Genomic DNA, 15,881 nt, shown 5'->3' on the forward strand with positions numbered 1-15,881 from the left:
TGTCATAGTCATTTCCAAGTTCTTTTGATTATTTATTATTTATTATGATAAAATATGACTTGAAGAAGCAACAAGTAATTTAAAAGATTCCAAATGATCCTACTTTTCATAAGGTGTACCTACCATACATGGTTTATGTCTGCCATTCAAATGGCATCTCTAATTGAAGTTACTTTACTTTCCCTTTCATGCAAATATAATAAAAGAGAAAATGAATTACTTTTATCTCATTGGTAAATAAGAAATATATACCTTTGAAAAATATAGGAAATATCCATTTTAAAACTCCACCACTAATACTTGCATTAAAGTAGGTTGTCTACATCACACCCTTGGAGTGCGGTCAGAGACGGACTCAGAATTTAATACTTATGGGTTCTTGTAACAATCTGCAGTAAATTTTTAACAGTAATTGGGTTCACATTCAAACATTTATAGATATTTAGTAAATTTTTCGAACACATTTTCATTGTTTGGACAAAATCTACTGGGTTCACGTGAACCCGTAGATCGGGTGGTGGATCCGCCCCTGAGTGCGGTCCTTTCCCGGATCAAGGATAAATACGGAATGGTTTGTGCACCCGACACTTTTATTTTTGTTTTTTTAAATTTTAATATTCATGGGGAAGAAAGAAACAAATACTTTAGTTTTGCTAGACCAAGTACAGGTAGTTGAACTAGTCTGTGAATCTGATAACAAAACTTTGAATTTTTATTATTATGTGTTACACAAAGGTCATGCTCATAGTTTGATTTAAAATACAAAAGGAGTGAAATAAGTCAATGCAAAATCAAAAGTAAAATTAGGATGTTGCTTTCATTGAAGCTGTTTCTTTCTCATGCTTAGCACATGATAATCTTCTCTCTTATTGGAGATTGGGGGAGATTTTTCTCTCCCTTTTTCTTTTCTTTTTCTTATTTTGGTTGGGATGAGAAGAAAAAAGAACTTAATCACACACATCAGCGTGTACTTTAATTAATCTAGTTAATATGCAATATTAGTCTTCACATATACTATTACTTAATACTAAACTATAGCTAATTGATATGATACATATTCTCGTCTCATTTTATTACTTAACCATTTATAGTAACTTGATATGATTTGGTACATTATTATATAAATTACCGTGGTGCAATGAGAGAGTAAATTAATATAAGTTGAAAGCGTAATCCAAGATAATGTTTACCTTGATGCGACAAAGATAAATTTGATTTTTGAGGAAGGTCGTTGTAGTCATGTCTTCTACCTTCGACTATTGGTTCTGTCTCCTTTGGCATTCTGGTCTCTCTGGTATTGCTCGTTCATGACCACTCGTTTAGTCAATGGATTCTTGTCCCTCAACTATCCTTTTGTCTTGGGCTTTCTAATTCATGGGCTTCCATTTTTTGAGCCTTCAAATCTAGTACACTTTCGGGGAAGTACACAAACATGGACAATGACGTGGATGACACTTGTAAAAGAAAGGGAACTCTACCATTTAAGGAACTTTTAATAATCCGTAGCTACATTTTATGTACTGATGTTTCGTAGCTAGTCTTAAACAATTCGTTGTATTTGAGTGTATTTATATACACTGTTACGCTCTATTTTTTTCTTTTTGCATGTATTTGAGTATATTTGAATAAACTGTTCAGTTGTATCCAATCTTATTTGATATGGCAAGATTGAACAGATTCGATTGTATTTGAACGCATTTACACTAAAAAAATGATGAAATGAAGAATACCGTCAATACAATCAAACCTAGTTGGATGTTTGGAGAAATACAAAATACCATTGTATTTACATTAAAAAAATGAAGAATTTTAAAAATTAACTGTATTTAACTAAAAAATAAAGAATATAGTCAAATCCGACGAGAATACAAAATACATTGTATTTAAAAGAATATAAATCAAACACCGCCGGATCTCTGGCGAAAATTCAAAATACACTTTAGATCTCTGACGAAAATATAAAATACACTGATTTATACAAAGATTTTCCAAAGTGAAAGACAATGGAGAAGAAAGAGACGACTTCTTCTTCCGACGTGAAAAGTAGTGGTGGAGGAATAAGTCTCAAATCAGACAAATACACTCAGATGTGAGATATAAAGAAGGATAAGAAGCCATAGATTCTGGCATCTCCATTAGATCCAGATCCGGTGACGCCTCTGATCTTCCTCCTCCAATATTTTCGCCGCCGATAATGGATTGATCGCAACTTCATGATCCCAAATCTACATCTAACTGTAACGATCCGACCTGTCGTTTTGAGCATTTGCACTTTGCTCGGTGGTTTGAGGGCATGAGTAGCTCCGTATGATGTATTACGACTTGTATGTAACATTGGTTTCGGTTTTCGGGTGATTCGGAATTAGTTTGGAATAATGAGTTTCATTGTTGAAGCGTTAAGTTAGAAGAGTTGGCCAAGTTTGACTTTTATGTGTTTGATCCTAGATTGGAGTTTTTATGGTTCTGTTGGGTCGGGATGGTGATTTTAAACTTAGGCGTATGCCCGGATTCGTATTTGGATATTTCTAGAAGGTTTCGGCACATTTTGACGAAAATTAGAAAGTTGAAGGTTTGGAAGGTTGAGATGTTTGACCGGGAGTAGACTTTGTGGATATCGGGTTCGGAATTTGATTCCGGGAGTTGGTATAGCTCCGTTGTGTCATTTGAAACTTGCATGCAAAATTTGACGTCATTCCGGGTTGATTTGATATATTTCGGCACGAGTTTTAGAAATTGGAGGTTCATAAGTTCATTAAGTTCGATTTGCGGCACGATTCGTAGTTTTGATATTGTTTGATGCGATTCGAGGCGAGCGGGTCCGCATTATACTGTAGGACTTGTTGGTATTCGAATGGGGTCTCGAGTGGCTCGGACGAGTTTCGGATCATTTTTTGTCATGAGGATAGGTCTGGTTCCTTATGCATCGCACCTGTTTTTTTTTGGAGCGCAGGTGCGTGGACGCTTCTACGAGATTCTTGGTCGCTTCTACCATGTTGGTGCAGGTCCTGTTGCGTCGCTTCTGTAGAAAAGGGAGCGCAGGTGCGAGATCGCATCTGCGGAAGGTTGATCGAAGATGCGCGATAGGTGTTCCAGGCGGTTGTCCGCTTCTATGGTCTTTGTCACGCTTCTGCGCAATCGCAGATGCGATTATTGGATCGCAGGTGCGAGTTCTGGGCTCTCTAGTGAAGGCTGTAGGTTCGGTGCTTTTCTCGCAAAATCGAGGTCGCAGGCGCGGCATGTTTGTACTCAAATGCGAAGAGGGCTGGGTAGAAGCATATAATTCGAGGGTTAGGCATTTTTTTAAATAATATTTTGAGTTGTAGACTTCGGATTTGGGCGATTTTGAGGGATTCTTCACGTAGTTATTTGGGGTAAGTGTTCTCTATTCGGAATTGATTATATTTCATGATTCCATAATTATTTTTATCATTAAAGTAGTGAATTGAATGAGAGAAAATGAGAATTTTTGTAAAATCTTTCAAAAGTGTAAAATGATGATTTGAAGGACGATTTGATATCAAAATTTGATAATTTTTGTATGGTTGGACTCGTATCGGGATGTGTGTTCGGATTATGTGACCTTTGTTGGGTTCCGAGCTGTAGGTCCAGGGTTGACCTTTTAGCTTTCTTTAAAAATCGAAGTTTTATTATTCGAAATTTTTTCTATGACTTTTATTTATGATATGAAGTTATTTTGGTTAGATTTGAGCCGTCCGGAGGTTGTTTCACACCAGATGATCATTTTAGAGTATCGGTTTAACTTCTTCGAGGTAAGTGTCTTGCCTAACTCTGTGGGGGATGGGGGGAACTACCCCTTAGGATTCGACTTGATTGTGCTATTTGTGTTACATGAAAGGCGTGTCCTCAAGGTGACGGCCGGGGTACACGGGTTATATGTGGTATTTGACCGTTTTAGGTTACTAGACTCTTTCCGTGACTTTAATCGAATTGTCCTGACGTGTTATGTCTGTGTTATGTCTCTCATTGTTAATCTGCTCTTACATGCTTTATTTGACGTTGTTAGCAATTATTGTACCTCTTACTTGTCATTTTGCCCTTACATGATTTAATTGCAGTAATTGCCTTTCTTATTGTCTTGTTACCTTTTAAATTGTTGAGCCCCTTTCATGACTCTATGCCTATTTGCTACTCTTCTTAACTACTTTACTTGCACACCTCTGTTGTCATGTGCTTTACTTGTCTTGTCATTTTTGTAATATTTGTTGCATTCCTTTGATTATTAAGTGGTTCCTCTGGTGTTGTGTACTGATACCCTTTGATTGTAGAAATTCCTGTAAATTGAGTTATTGGATTATTGTTGTTAATTTAATTTGCTTGTAGATCGGGTTGTGTGCCGCAATAGGTGAAATAAGAGAGGATTTGTTATTGATACGGTGGGATCGGGTTGCATGTTGCAACGGGTGGAATAAGGGAGGATTATGTGATATGGTAAAATAAGGGAGGATTTGATATTGATACGGTGAGATCGGGTGGCGCGCCGCAACGGATTGTGTGTTGTATTCATTGTTGTATTGTGTTAGCTTTCGGTATTTATCATATGAGATTGTGAGGACCGGTAATTCTGGATTTACTAATTTCGAGGATTGAGTTATTTTCATTAGTTTACTGCTTTGCCGTCATTTCCTGCTTTCCTTTCCTGTTACTATTATTTTGTTGAATTGATTTTCAAGATGAATTTAGTACGCTGAGTCATTATCTCATACCCTGTTAAGTTGTTAGTAACATAACGGTTTTAAGTAAAAGAATTTGTAACATGCTTATCTTACATAACTCTTAAGCTAAAACTCGTCGTTTCATTCGGTACTTTACTATTCTTAATACTTGCTGTATTTTACTTTAATTGATTTTTCAACCTAAACTCCTTAACTTATCCGATATTTTTATTTGGCTTAAAAATCATTAATATATTTTAATTTAACAAATTCTATATTTAACTCGGTAGCGCATCCGATGCTTTATTTAATTTAAAAATATTATTTTCTTCGCCCAAATAATTTCTAAAATAAACTCATTTTCTCATCTGATTGCCTACTTTATTCAAAGTTGTTATTATTCTTTATCATATATAAATAAACCTCTTGAATATTTTAATTAGCATTTGACACGGATATTATATACATGGCAGCATGCGGATTTTGACGTGCGAAAGTGATTTTGAAAGTGTGGCACAAGATGCCATGTGTGTAAGGTTTGGAAGTTGTGACTTATGATCTGATATTTACGAGAAGTGGTACCCGGGGTATTCTTGTTGAAATTCGTGCATTAGAAATAATATGATTGATTTAGTTGTCATCGGTTTTCCCTTACTTGAACCCCTTCATATTTCATCTGTACCCTGATTATATTGTTGCTTAATTACTTGGTTGTTTCTCGTTGCCATTCGTACTCCTATTATTTTCACTGTTAAATTGAAATTTAAAATCATTCTGCTATTGGCCTTATATTGATGTTCTTTCTTTGTTAGCTTTATATATTATCCTGCACAGGTTTACATGTCTAGTAGGTATCTTGACCTGGCCTCGTCATTATTCTACTGAGGTTAGGCTTGATACTTACTGGGTACCACCGTGGTGTACTCATGCTACGCTTCTGCACATTTTAGTGCAGAACCATGTACTTCAGATCGAGTTGGTTTTGAGTCTTATGCCTGTGCGACTGGAGTGCGACTAGAGACTTCAAGGTACCCCTGCTGGGCGTTCACATGCGCCAAAGTCACCTTCTGTTGTATTTTATTTTTATTATTTCCTATTATTCCGGGATAGTGACGTATTGTTATTTCTAGGGACTCTTATAAAAGCTTATGACTTGTGCTACCGGTTTTGGGATATTGTATCATGTCTAGATTGCTGGCTTTGTATAGAAAATTCCTATTTCATAATTAATAGTTATTGGTTGAGTTTGCCATTAATTCAGTAAGTGCTAAGCTTACCTAGTCCTTAAGACTAGGTGCTATCACGATATCCTACGAAGGGAAATTGGGGTCGTGACACTAACAGTAGGTGAAGACGGTGTTTAACGGAGATCCGCGGAGGGTGGTGAAGTGTGGACTCTCATAAGCTTTTATAAGAGTCCCTAGAAATAACAATGTCGTGACACTAACAGTAGGTGATGACGGTGTTTAAGGGTGATTCGCGGAGGGTGGTGAAGTGTGGAGAAAATAGAAAAAGGTGTCTGTTTAGTTGGGCTCCATAGAACTACGCCGGAGAAGACGGTCAGCGGCGACTTCTCTGCTGCCAAGGGAGAAGAGAGAGGGAAAAGAAGAGAGAGTTGAGGGAGAAGAGAGAAAGATTATACAGTTGAATAACTCTGTGTATTTGGTATTAGCTATGATGGGTAAATTAAGAATTTATTGTAGCTATAAAAAATAATTAAATTAAAAGGTAGCTATGATCCATTAATAGTTCTTAGATTTAGTTATGGCAGGTAAATTTTCCTAAAAGAAAATTGGGCTTTTAATACAATTGGCCGATCGGCAAAAATAAATGTATACTTTTAGTTGCTCCAAAAAATAATAGCCGATAATATATACTCCCTCCGTTTTTAATTTTTGTGAACCTATTTGATTGGACATGAAGTTTAAGAAAAAAGAGAAGACTTCTGAACTAGTGGTGTAAAACAAGGCAGGCACATATATTATGTATGGTTATAAATCATTGCATAAAGGTAAATTATTTTCAAATATGGAAAGAGGTCATTCTTTTTAGCACGGACTAAAAAGAAAATAGGTTCATATAAATTAAAACGGAATAAGTATATATTTTGTATAAATGTGTATTATATACAAAATTATACTTATTTTATATACTTTTTGGCTATCGAATATAATTAGTTTTGGCCGATCGGCCAATTTTGTATTTTGTCTAGAATTTATAGTTGGCTATTGATTGGACTTTGTATTTGATGGGCATTTTAGTCCAGAATTCTTTCATTAAACTTAAAAGGGTTAGTTCTAAACAAATGTCAAAAGCGAAGACAAAATTTAAATAACAATCCTAAAGTATCCCTTCTCGAATCAAATGGAAGTCCATTGAATTATAACTAACTAGAAGGGATATCTAAATAATTATTTAACATCTTGAACAAGGCCAATGGTAACTTGCGTTTGTAACTTTTATCATTTAACAATAATTAATTAATGTGTGTGCATCGTATTATGCATATAGTCTCATCTTATTTTCAGTCGAATCCCCTTCGTCAAAAGTTATATTGTGTATAAAAAGTTAATTTCTTTTGATGTATATATATTAGATGTTTAATTTTTTAAACTTTTTCACGTATTTTTTCTTTTTTGAATCCCCTTGATAAAAAATCATGCTTTCGCTACTGTTTGCGATCGACTAATCTTTTAATCTTACCGTCCTTTTATTTGTGTCTGTGTATTACATTTGGATGGAAAGTATGAAAAAGAAAAACCAAATTACAATGATAATCTTTTTATAAGTAATACAGAATCCTTTTAAACCATGGAGTATATTACTCCTATCTAACTTCTTGGTACTCTAATTATAAGATCCACTTTTCATTCCTAAATTTTCTCAAAACAACAAATATTCCCTTCCCATAATATTACCTCTATTCAACCTTTCCTCTGTTTCATTGACACCCTCAATTCTCAAACTCAAACATCTTCCCTTTTCCCTGTTTCCTCCCAATACATTACCAATGTCCGGCGAAACCGCCGCCGCCGCCGCTACCATGTCCGCCGCCGCAGATCAAGAATCAGAACCATCCACCACCCCAAACAAACCACACATAACATGGTCCGATTCCTACACAAAAGCCCACGTCGCAATCCAATCCTTAGCATCAATCATCCCTTTCATTCCCCCTTCCCTATCCTCCTCCGAAACCCCCGCATTTTGCCTCCTCCACAACTCCGAAACCGCCGCCCAAATCTCAAAACTCCTCCGCCAACCCGACTCCGGTTCCGGCGACAACAACCTCTGCCGCTGGCTTTACGATACATTCCAATCCTCCGAACCCGAACTCCACCTCATCGTCCTCCGATTTTTACCCATAATCGCCGGCGTTTATCTCTCTCGTGTCAATCTCCATAAACCATTAGCCGGATTTGAAGCTGTTTTATTAGCATTATACTCACACGAAACTTCCTCACGTAATGGCCAAGCAATTACAGTAAATATTCCCGATCTATCACATTCAAGCATTTATCATGAAACAAATAAAGTCGCGAAAAATTCAGCCACAGAGCTGAATTTAGCTGTGATTTCTCCGAGTTTAGAACCGTACGGTACGGTAAGATCAATGAAAAGAGCTAGAATTGTTGGTGTTGCGTTAGAATTGTATTACAGCAAAATCCCACAAATTCCGGTTGAGTCCAAACTTGATTTCTGTGAATTTTGTAAAATATGGTCAGGCCAATATGGCGAAAACGACGAAAATGGGGACGTAAAAAAGAGGATTAATTTGCCATGGGAATTGTTTCAACCTGTTTTGAGGATTTTGGGACATTGTTTAATGGGACATAAGCAGAATGAGAAGTTGAAGGAAGCTGCAATTGGTGCATGTAATTGTCTATATGAAAGAGCTTTGCATGATTTGAATACAAAGGCAATGTTAGCTACTGGTAGTTTAATTAAGCTTGCGAAATTGGATTTGGAATCTGAAGATGTTGATTATACTGAGATCGTAGAGTCCAATACCATTACGCTTTGAGGTGTATTGTATTGTTCTCTGCATAGACCAATTCAAGATTTTAATTTTATGGGTTCAAGATTTCGATTTCAACCACCATTTTTTTGAGTTGTGAGTTCATAGCTCAATTTTTTCAGCAATTTTAGTGAATTTTATACTGAAAATCTATGTCTAGGATAACAGCTATAAATTTGATTGAACTATATGTCAACTGAAATCATAGTTGAACTGTTGGATCCGCCCGTGTGCATGCCAATGTGTGTGCATGTTTGTTTTGTTTTTGTCCTACTATGAGCTTTTTCCTTTGTCTTTGGAAAAAAGGTTCAAAATTCCCTATTTATTATTCGAAATTACTCAAAATGTTGTCTTTCATTAAACTTCTTGTTATTCATACATTTGCTGTTAGCAAACAAGTCTCATACTTATAAAAAAGGAAGCTCCGACACAAAAATGAGTGTGTACTCTATGAGTTCAAAATTTTGAGATAAAAAGTTCAAATTTACTTCTCACGTTAGTATCATTAGTATCCGTACCCGCACGATGTGCGGGGAATTATAAAATTAAAAAATAATAAGAAATATTACTTGAAATGGTAATGAAAAGTGATCAAAAATAATATGGTATTGGTTAATGAAAGTAACAACCTCTACTTCTTAAACCGTATTTGGAACAAAAAAAAAATAGTCACAATCTTTAAGACTCTACAATATATGTAACAAAATCACTGTCTCTGTTCAATTAGCTTGAACTTATTACATAAAATAAAATAAAATAATGAGCTTTACGAACAAAGCATTCTCGTCGAACTCCATCTTTCTCTGGAATATAAATCTAAGCAAATGCAAACTGAACTCACTTTTCACAACAATCCACGAAATTGTTTGCTTTCTCTGGCTAGAAACTTTATCTGACAAATGAATTCATGTAATGATCTAAGATCGAACATCAAAGATCAAACTTTGGATAAACTTGTATGATTTCTGTCTTCCACAACCAAAGTTGTTGTTTCTCGATGTATGACTTTACACTTCCTGAATTGTTAACTCGATGCGAAAAACTCAACAAAAATATTACAACAATGATGAAGACAAAATTTGGCAAAGAAATACGGGCAATGTTACATTCACATATGTAAGATTATGCCTAAACTAACTGAAAGGGTAATGTTTCTTTGCATTTAGAGTCGCGCAAATTACAAATTTTAATCCATGTAGTTTAATCATTCCTAATACTTTATGAGTTTTAATGAGAATACTCCATTTTAAAAACAACCCATCTGCTAAGAATAAAGGCTAAACTGATATGAAAGAATTCTAGAAAAAAAAATCTTCCTTTCACTATTTAAATCGAGGAAAATAACAAAAACTTAAGAAATTCTTTCTTGTGTTTTAAAGATTTTAAAGAAGGGAAAAGTTTTATGTATTACGTTGATAAAAACAAAGTATAATACAATAGTATTGAATTTATATAAAAGATAGATCCTAGTAAATTGAATAACTTTGTTTCTTTGCATTTAGAGTCGCGCAAATTATAAATTTTAATCCATGTAGTTTAATCATTGCTAATACTTTATGAGTTTTAATGAGAATATTCCATTTTTAAAAATAACCCCTTCTGCTAAGAATAAAGGCTAAACTAATATGAAAGAATTCTAGAAGAAAAAAAATCTTCCTTTCACTATTTAAATCGAGGAAACAAACAAAAACTTAAGAAATTCTTTCTTGTGTTTTAAAGATTTTAAAGAAGGAAAAAGTTTTATGTATTACGTTGATAAAAACAAAGTATGTAGATAGTCATATAAATATATATTTAAAGTGACATCATTCGAAATGGGATTATTTATTTGATTTAGAGTCGCCACTTGGGATAGGATTGGCTTTTGGTGTCCCAAGTCACCGATTTAATTTGAATCCCAAATCGAGGAAAATTTCGNTTAAGTGGTGAAGTTTTTTATAAAAGAACCCCGGACCTCAACTTGCTAAGATGTGTTGACGCCGAGGAAGCTGGAAGAATTATGCATGAAGTGCACGCAGGAGTATGTGGACCTCATATGAATGGTTATGTGTTGGCAAAGAAAATTTTGCGAGCCGGGTATTACTGGATAACTATGGAGAAGGACTGTTTCAGTTTTGTTCGGAAATGTCATCAATGCCAGGTGCACGGCGACTTGATTCATGCACCTCCGACAGAACTCCATCCGATATCAGCACCTTGGCCGTTTGTTGCTTGGGGCATGGATATCATTGGGCCGATCGAGCCGAAAGCTTCGAATGGGCATAGGTTCATACTGGTAGCAATCGACTATTTCACAAAATGGGTTGAAGCCATCACCCTCAAGTCAGTCACCAAGAAAGCCGTGGTCGACTTTGTGCACTCCAATCTCATTTGCCGCTTTGGCATTCCTGCAATTATTATTACCGACAATGCCGCTAACTTGAACAGTCGCCTGATGGAGGAGGTATGTGAACAATTCAAGATAACGCATAGAAACTCAACTCCCTATCGGCCAAAAGCCAATGGTGCTGTCGAGGCAGCAAATAAGAACATCAAGAAGATTTTGAGAAAGATGATTCAAAGCTCCCGGCAATGGCATGAAAAGGTTACCCTTCGCATTACTTGGATATCGCACCACAGTACGTACATCAATTGGAGCAACACCATACTTGTTAGTTTACGGTACTGAAGCAGTCATACCTGCAGAAGTGGAAATTCCTTCACTCCGGATAATCGTTGAGGCGGAGATTGAGGACAGTGAATGGGTTAAAACCCGACTAGAGCAATTGTCATTAATTGATGAAAAACGGATGGCCGCGGTTTGTCACGGACAACTGTACCAACAAAGAATGGCCCGTGCCTATAATAAAAAAGTGCGTCCCAGGAATTTTGAAGTGGGACAGCTGGTACTCAGACGCATTCTCCCTCATCATCAGGAAGCAAAAGGGAAGTTTGCCCCTAATTGGAAAGGTCCATACATCATCCGAAAAATATTGCCAAGAGGAGCACTGTATCTGGGAGACATCGAAGGGAATAATCCTGAGACAGCAGTCAACGCAGATGCAGTAAAAAGGTACTACGTCTAATCCTCATTCGGCGATGGCTTTTGTGCAATTGAGATGACGAAGGCTTTCTTTCTCACTATCCAAACACTGTCAATCTTTTGTAAATCCCTTTTGAGCCGGTTACCCTTCTTTGGCTACCCTCTTTGGAACCCGGAAGTACGAAAAAAAAGAAAAAAAAAGAAAACGAAAAAATATATGAAAAAAAAAGAAAAGAAAAAGAAAATATGATGAAAAGAAAAAGAAAAAGAAAACAAAAAATAAAAAACAACCAAAAAACAAGTGTTTTGCCTGAACTACGTTTGACTTGATCCTGAAAAGGTACGTAGGCAGCCTCTCCCTGAGGTTCAATCACACCAAAACAAAAATCCCAATTTCCCCAAAAATGAAACTGGGGCAGATGATATAATGGGTCGGCCATGAATCCGCCGAAATGGTTCTAAAGTTGTACCTCCGTCCAGAATTCTTTTTACCCAATACCTTGTCCAAGTCCTTCTGATCAATTGGCAAAGGCGTGGGAATTGAAAAGCAATATTGTTGGAAGCTGGTATAGTCCAAAATGAGAGAAATAAAATGAGAGAGTCTTATCGGTGAAAACCTTCGGGCACCATAAGGCGACGGTGAGAAGAGAAATTAAAAATGAGAGAGTCCGTTGGGTGAAAACTCGTAAAGAGCACTATCGGGCGATGGTGAGAAGAGAAATGAGAGAGGTCGATTAGCGAAAACCCGCGAAGGGCGCTGTCGGCCGAAAAGAAGACATCTCGCCACTAAAGGAGTCCTGGCAAGGTTCCCTGGTTTTGAAATACTGATTAATGGGTTCACGAGAAGCCGGAAAGTTTGTGTGGGTCGGGCATCCAGTCCAAGAAGCATGTCATGTTCATTTGAAGCCAGCATGCACCCCAGATAAGTCCTCCTTTTTCCCCGAAAGGAATGCTTCTCTTTAAATCATATGCTTGCCTTTTGCATACTTTTTCTTTGAATCCCTTTCGGTTTATCTCTGATTCCGTAACTAGTACAAAGAAAAGGTGGCAGGACTGGTTTCACAGGGCTTCGCCTGGTCAGAGTCGCAGAAATACCCAGCCTCAGCGAGTGCGTCAGGCCAATCTCGACTGACCATAGTGATTGATGCTTTTGAAGCAAAAAATATTGAAAAAAAAAACAAAAGAAAGAAAATCAAAGGCAAAGGCAGAATAAAGTGACAAGGTCAGAGCCCACACGGGCGATTCATAATGAAATCCTGAAGGCTGAACCCGATCGGTTTGAAAAGAGATTTACCCTCAAGACAAACAAGCAGCAAAAATTCTCAACGGAAATGGGGCCGAGATCAAGCAATTGAGATGATCAAGGCCACAAAACCAACCACCATTTCAAACTAACAAATTGTTATCTGTTGAAAACAGGTTTGATTCAAAGCAACCGTGCAAGAAGCAGGTGCAGTCCAAAAAGAAATGAAATGCGCAAGCGCTGAAACAACTCTGCAACAGGAAAATGACCAAAAAGGAAGTTTCACCCTCCCCAAGTTCTTTCATGTATTTTGCTAAATAAAAGGAGAAACATGAAAAAGGAAAAGCAAAAGATAGAAGAAAGAAGAAAAGAAGTTAAAATAAAAATCCCAAAAAGAAAAACAAATCATGATAGCATAGGATTCCATTCCTTAAATATCCCGGAACAAAAACCGAGGATCTCCCGGCACAAAAACCGTGGAGCTTTTTCTTTCCAAATCCCGGAACAAAAACCGAGGATCTCCCGGCACAAAAACCGTGGAGCTTTTTTCTTTCCAAAATCCCGGAACAAAAACCGAGGATCTCCCGGCACAAAAAACGAGGAGCCTTTTCTTTCCCAAATCCCGGAACAAAAACCGAGGATCTCCCGGCACAAAAACCGTGGAGCTTTTTCTTTCCAAAATCCCGGAACAAAAACCGAGGATCTCCCGGCACAAAAACCGTGGAGCTTTTCTTTTCCAAATCCCGGAACAAAACCGAGGATCTCCCGGCACAAAAACCGTGGAGCTTTTTCTTTCCAAAATCCCGGAACAAAAACCGAGGATCTCCCGGCACAAAAACCGTGGAGCTTTTTCTTTCCAAAATCCCGGAACAAAAACCGAGGATCTCCCGGCACAAAAATCGTGGAGCTTTTTCTTTCCAAAATCCCGGAACAAAAACCGAGGATCTCCCGGCACAAAAACCGTGGAGCTTTTTCTTTCCAAATCCCGGAACAAAAACCGAGGATCTCCCGGCACAAAAACCGTGGAGCTTTTTCTTTCCAAATCCCGGAACAAAAACCGAGGATCCCTTTACAATTTGATTGATTAGATATGTATTACAACTAAACTCACGAAATTTTCCTAGTGAAAACTGGGGCAGAAAATTTTGTTTGTTTGTTTGTTTTGGTGTCCTAAGCAGGTCAACCTCAAGACACAAGGTGCGAGACGACCGATGGAATGAGTCTCAATCCAGAATAAAGAATAGAAGAAAAGAACAAAAAGAAATGAATTCAAAATGTTGAAGCAAACAAAGGTTCGGATTGCTCAAAATTTGATTAAAGTCATAAGCTCCGCCGATCCCGCTTTGACCCAATGCTGCAGAAAGAAACAACACCTACAACTTGCGAGCATCAAGATTCAGATCGGAGTCCACAGCAAAATCAGCTAAGACTCAAGATCAAGCTTCCAAGAGATTTATAGATAGGAATCTTGTAACTCATAGTTGATAGGCATAGCTAGCTTAAAAAAAACGGACCAGAAGCCTAGCGTGCTCAAGTCTCATATTAGACTTTTCATATTAAAAATTCGAGGGATTTGAATGGCATTCGAGGGATAAGGATACCGGAATCAAGATGAGGGAGGGGAGGTGACCCTAGGGTGTCAATTTGGTGGGATTTGGACACGGGCGCCGCCTTGCACGGTGGCGGCGGCGCTAGGGTTTGACTTATTCGAGGTGTTAGGGTGATATTCGGAGGGAATCAATGGTGGATATGGAACGGGGAGGTGAAGGAGAAGGGGTGGTGTAAGTTTCAGGGTTATTGGACAAACGCCGCCGCCGTGGGCGATTTCCGGCGGCGGAGTTAGGGCGGAGCCGGCGGAGGGGAAGGAGGTACGAGGAAGAGAAGCCTGTCTTTAGGGTTTTTCCATTTTTTAAGACACTTTTATTTTAATCTATCACCAATCATGGGCCGTTGGATGAGAGCAAAGGGACGGGCAAGATTGATTCTAGCCTAAAGATATCAAAACGACGTAGTATTGGCATGATACTATGTCGTTTGAATGGTGTGGGGCAATGGAAATTGGACCGAGCATATGTGCGGATTGGGCTAGACGGGTGTGGGTTGGCACATTATTTCAATTGGGCTAGCTGAATATTGTGAATAAATGGCCCGAAATGACTGGCCTGTTTTCTCATTTATTCCTTTTTTGTGTATTTTACTTATATATATGTTATTTATTATTATTTTTTTTTTGAATTTTCTGATTTTATTGTGTAAAATAAAAGACCCAAATTAAATCCACTAATTAACTAATTCCTAATTTAAGAGAAAACTAAATCAAAAATGTAAAAATGCAAAGTTTAAGATTGTAAAAAGACTATTTTGTTATTTTTCTTTTATTTAAAATGATGTTTAATTAATATAAAAATCTAGAATTAGGTCCTAAATGCAAGTATGCTATTTTTGTATTTTTCATGAGTTATATCAATCAAAAAATGCACAAAAATGCAAACAATCACAAAATCATGTAATTAATTCCCTAAAATTCAAATAATAGAAGAAAAATTCTAATTCTAATGAATTTATAGGAGTAATTTAAGCGCGGCAAAAATCACGTGCTCACAACTGCCCCTCTTTTCTCGAAGACACGAAGGGTTTTCGGGCAAAGATAAATGAGCACCATGAAGGATTTTTGCCTGCTCAGCACTCCATGAGAAGCATTTTGAAAACCGTCTGACCGAACCCTGCTTCAAAGGTTGCCTACATATCCTTGGCTATAAAGGAATCAGGTCAGTGTAGTTCTGAAAAGTTTGGTAGCTGGGACTACCAGGAGCTGTGATTTCACTGCTGTTGCTGCTACTGCTGCTTGCTGACCTCCTTATTACACCAAAAGAAAAATCAAAGTTAAGCTAGCTATGCCTATCAACTATGAGTTACAAGATTCCT

General features: G+C 37.3%; 1 protein-coding gene across 1 annotated transcript; it reads left to right on the plus strand.

The window, feature by feature from the left end:
• Positions 1-7,564: 7,564 nt before the first annotated feature.
• Positions 7,565-8,915, plus strand: LOC109211863. The gene has a single exon (XM_019375450.1). The coding sequence runs from the start codon at positions 7,684-7,686 to the stop codon at positions 8,695-8,697; it is 1,014 nt and encodes a 337-aa protein (XP_019230995.1). The 5' UTR covers positions 7,565-7,683; the 3' UTR covers positions 8,698-8,915.
• The last annotated feature ends 6,966 nt before the right edge of the window (positions 8,916-15,881 follow it).

The sequence above is a fragment of the Nicotiana attenuata genome, unplaced genomic scaffold (assembly GCF_001879085.1).
Source record: "Nicotiana attenuata strain UT unplaced genomic scaffold, NIATTr2, whole genome shotgun sequence".
Lineage (NCBI taxonomy): Eukaryota > Viridiplantae > Streptophyta > Magnoliopsida > Solanales > Solanaceae > Nicotiana > Nicotiana attenuata.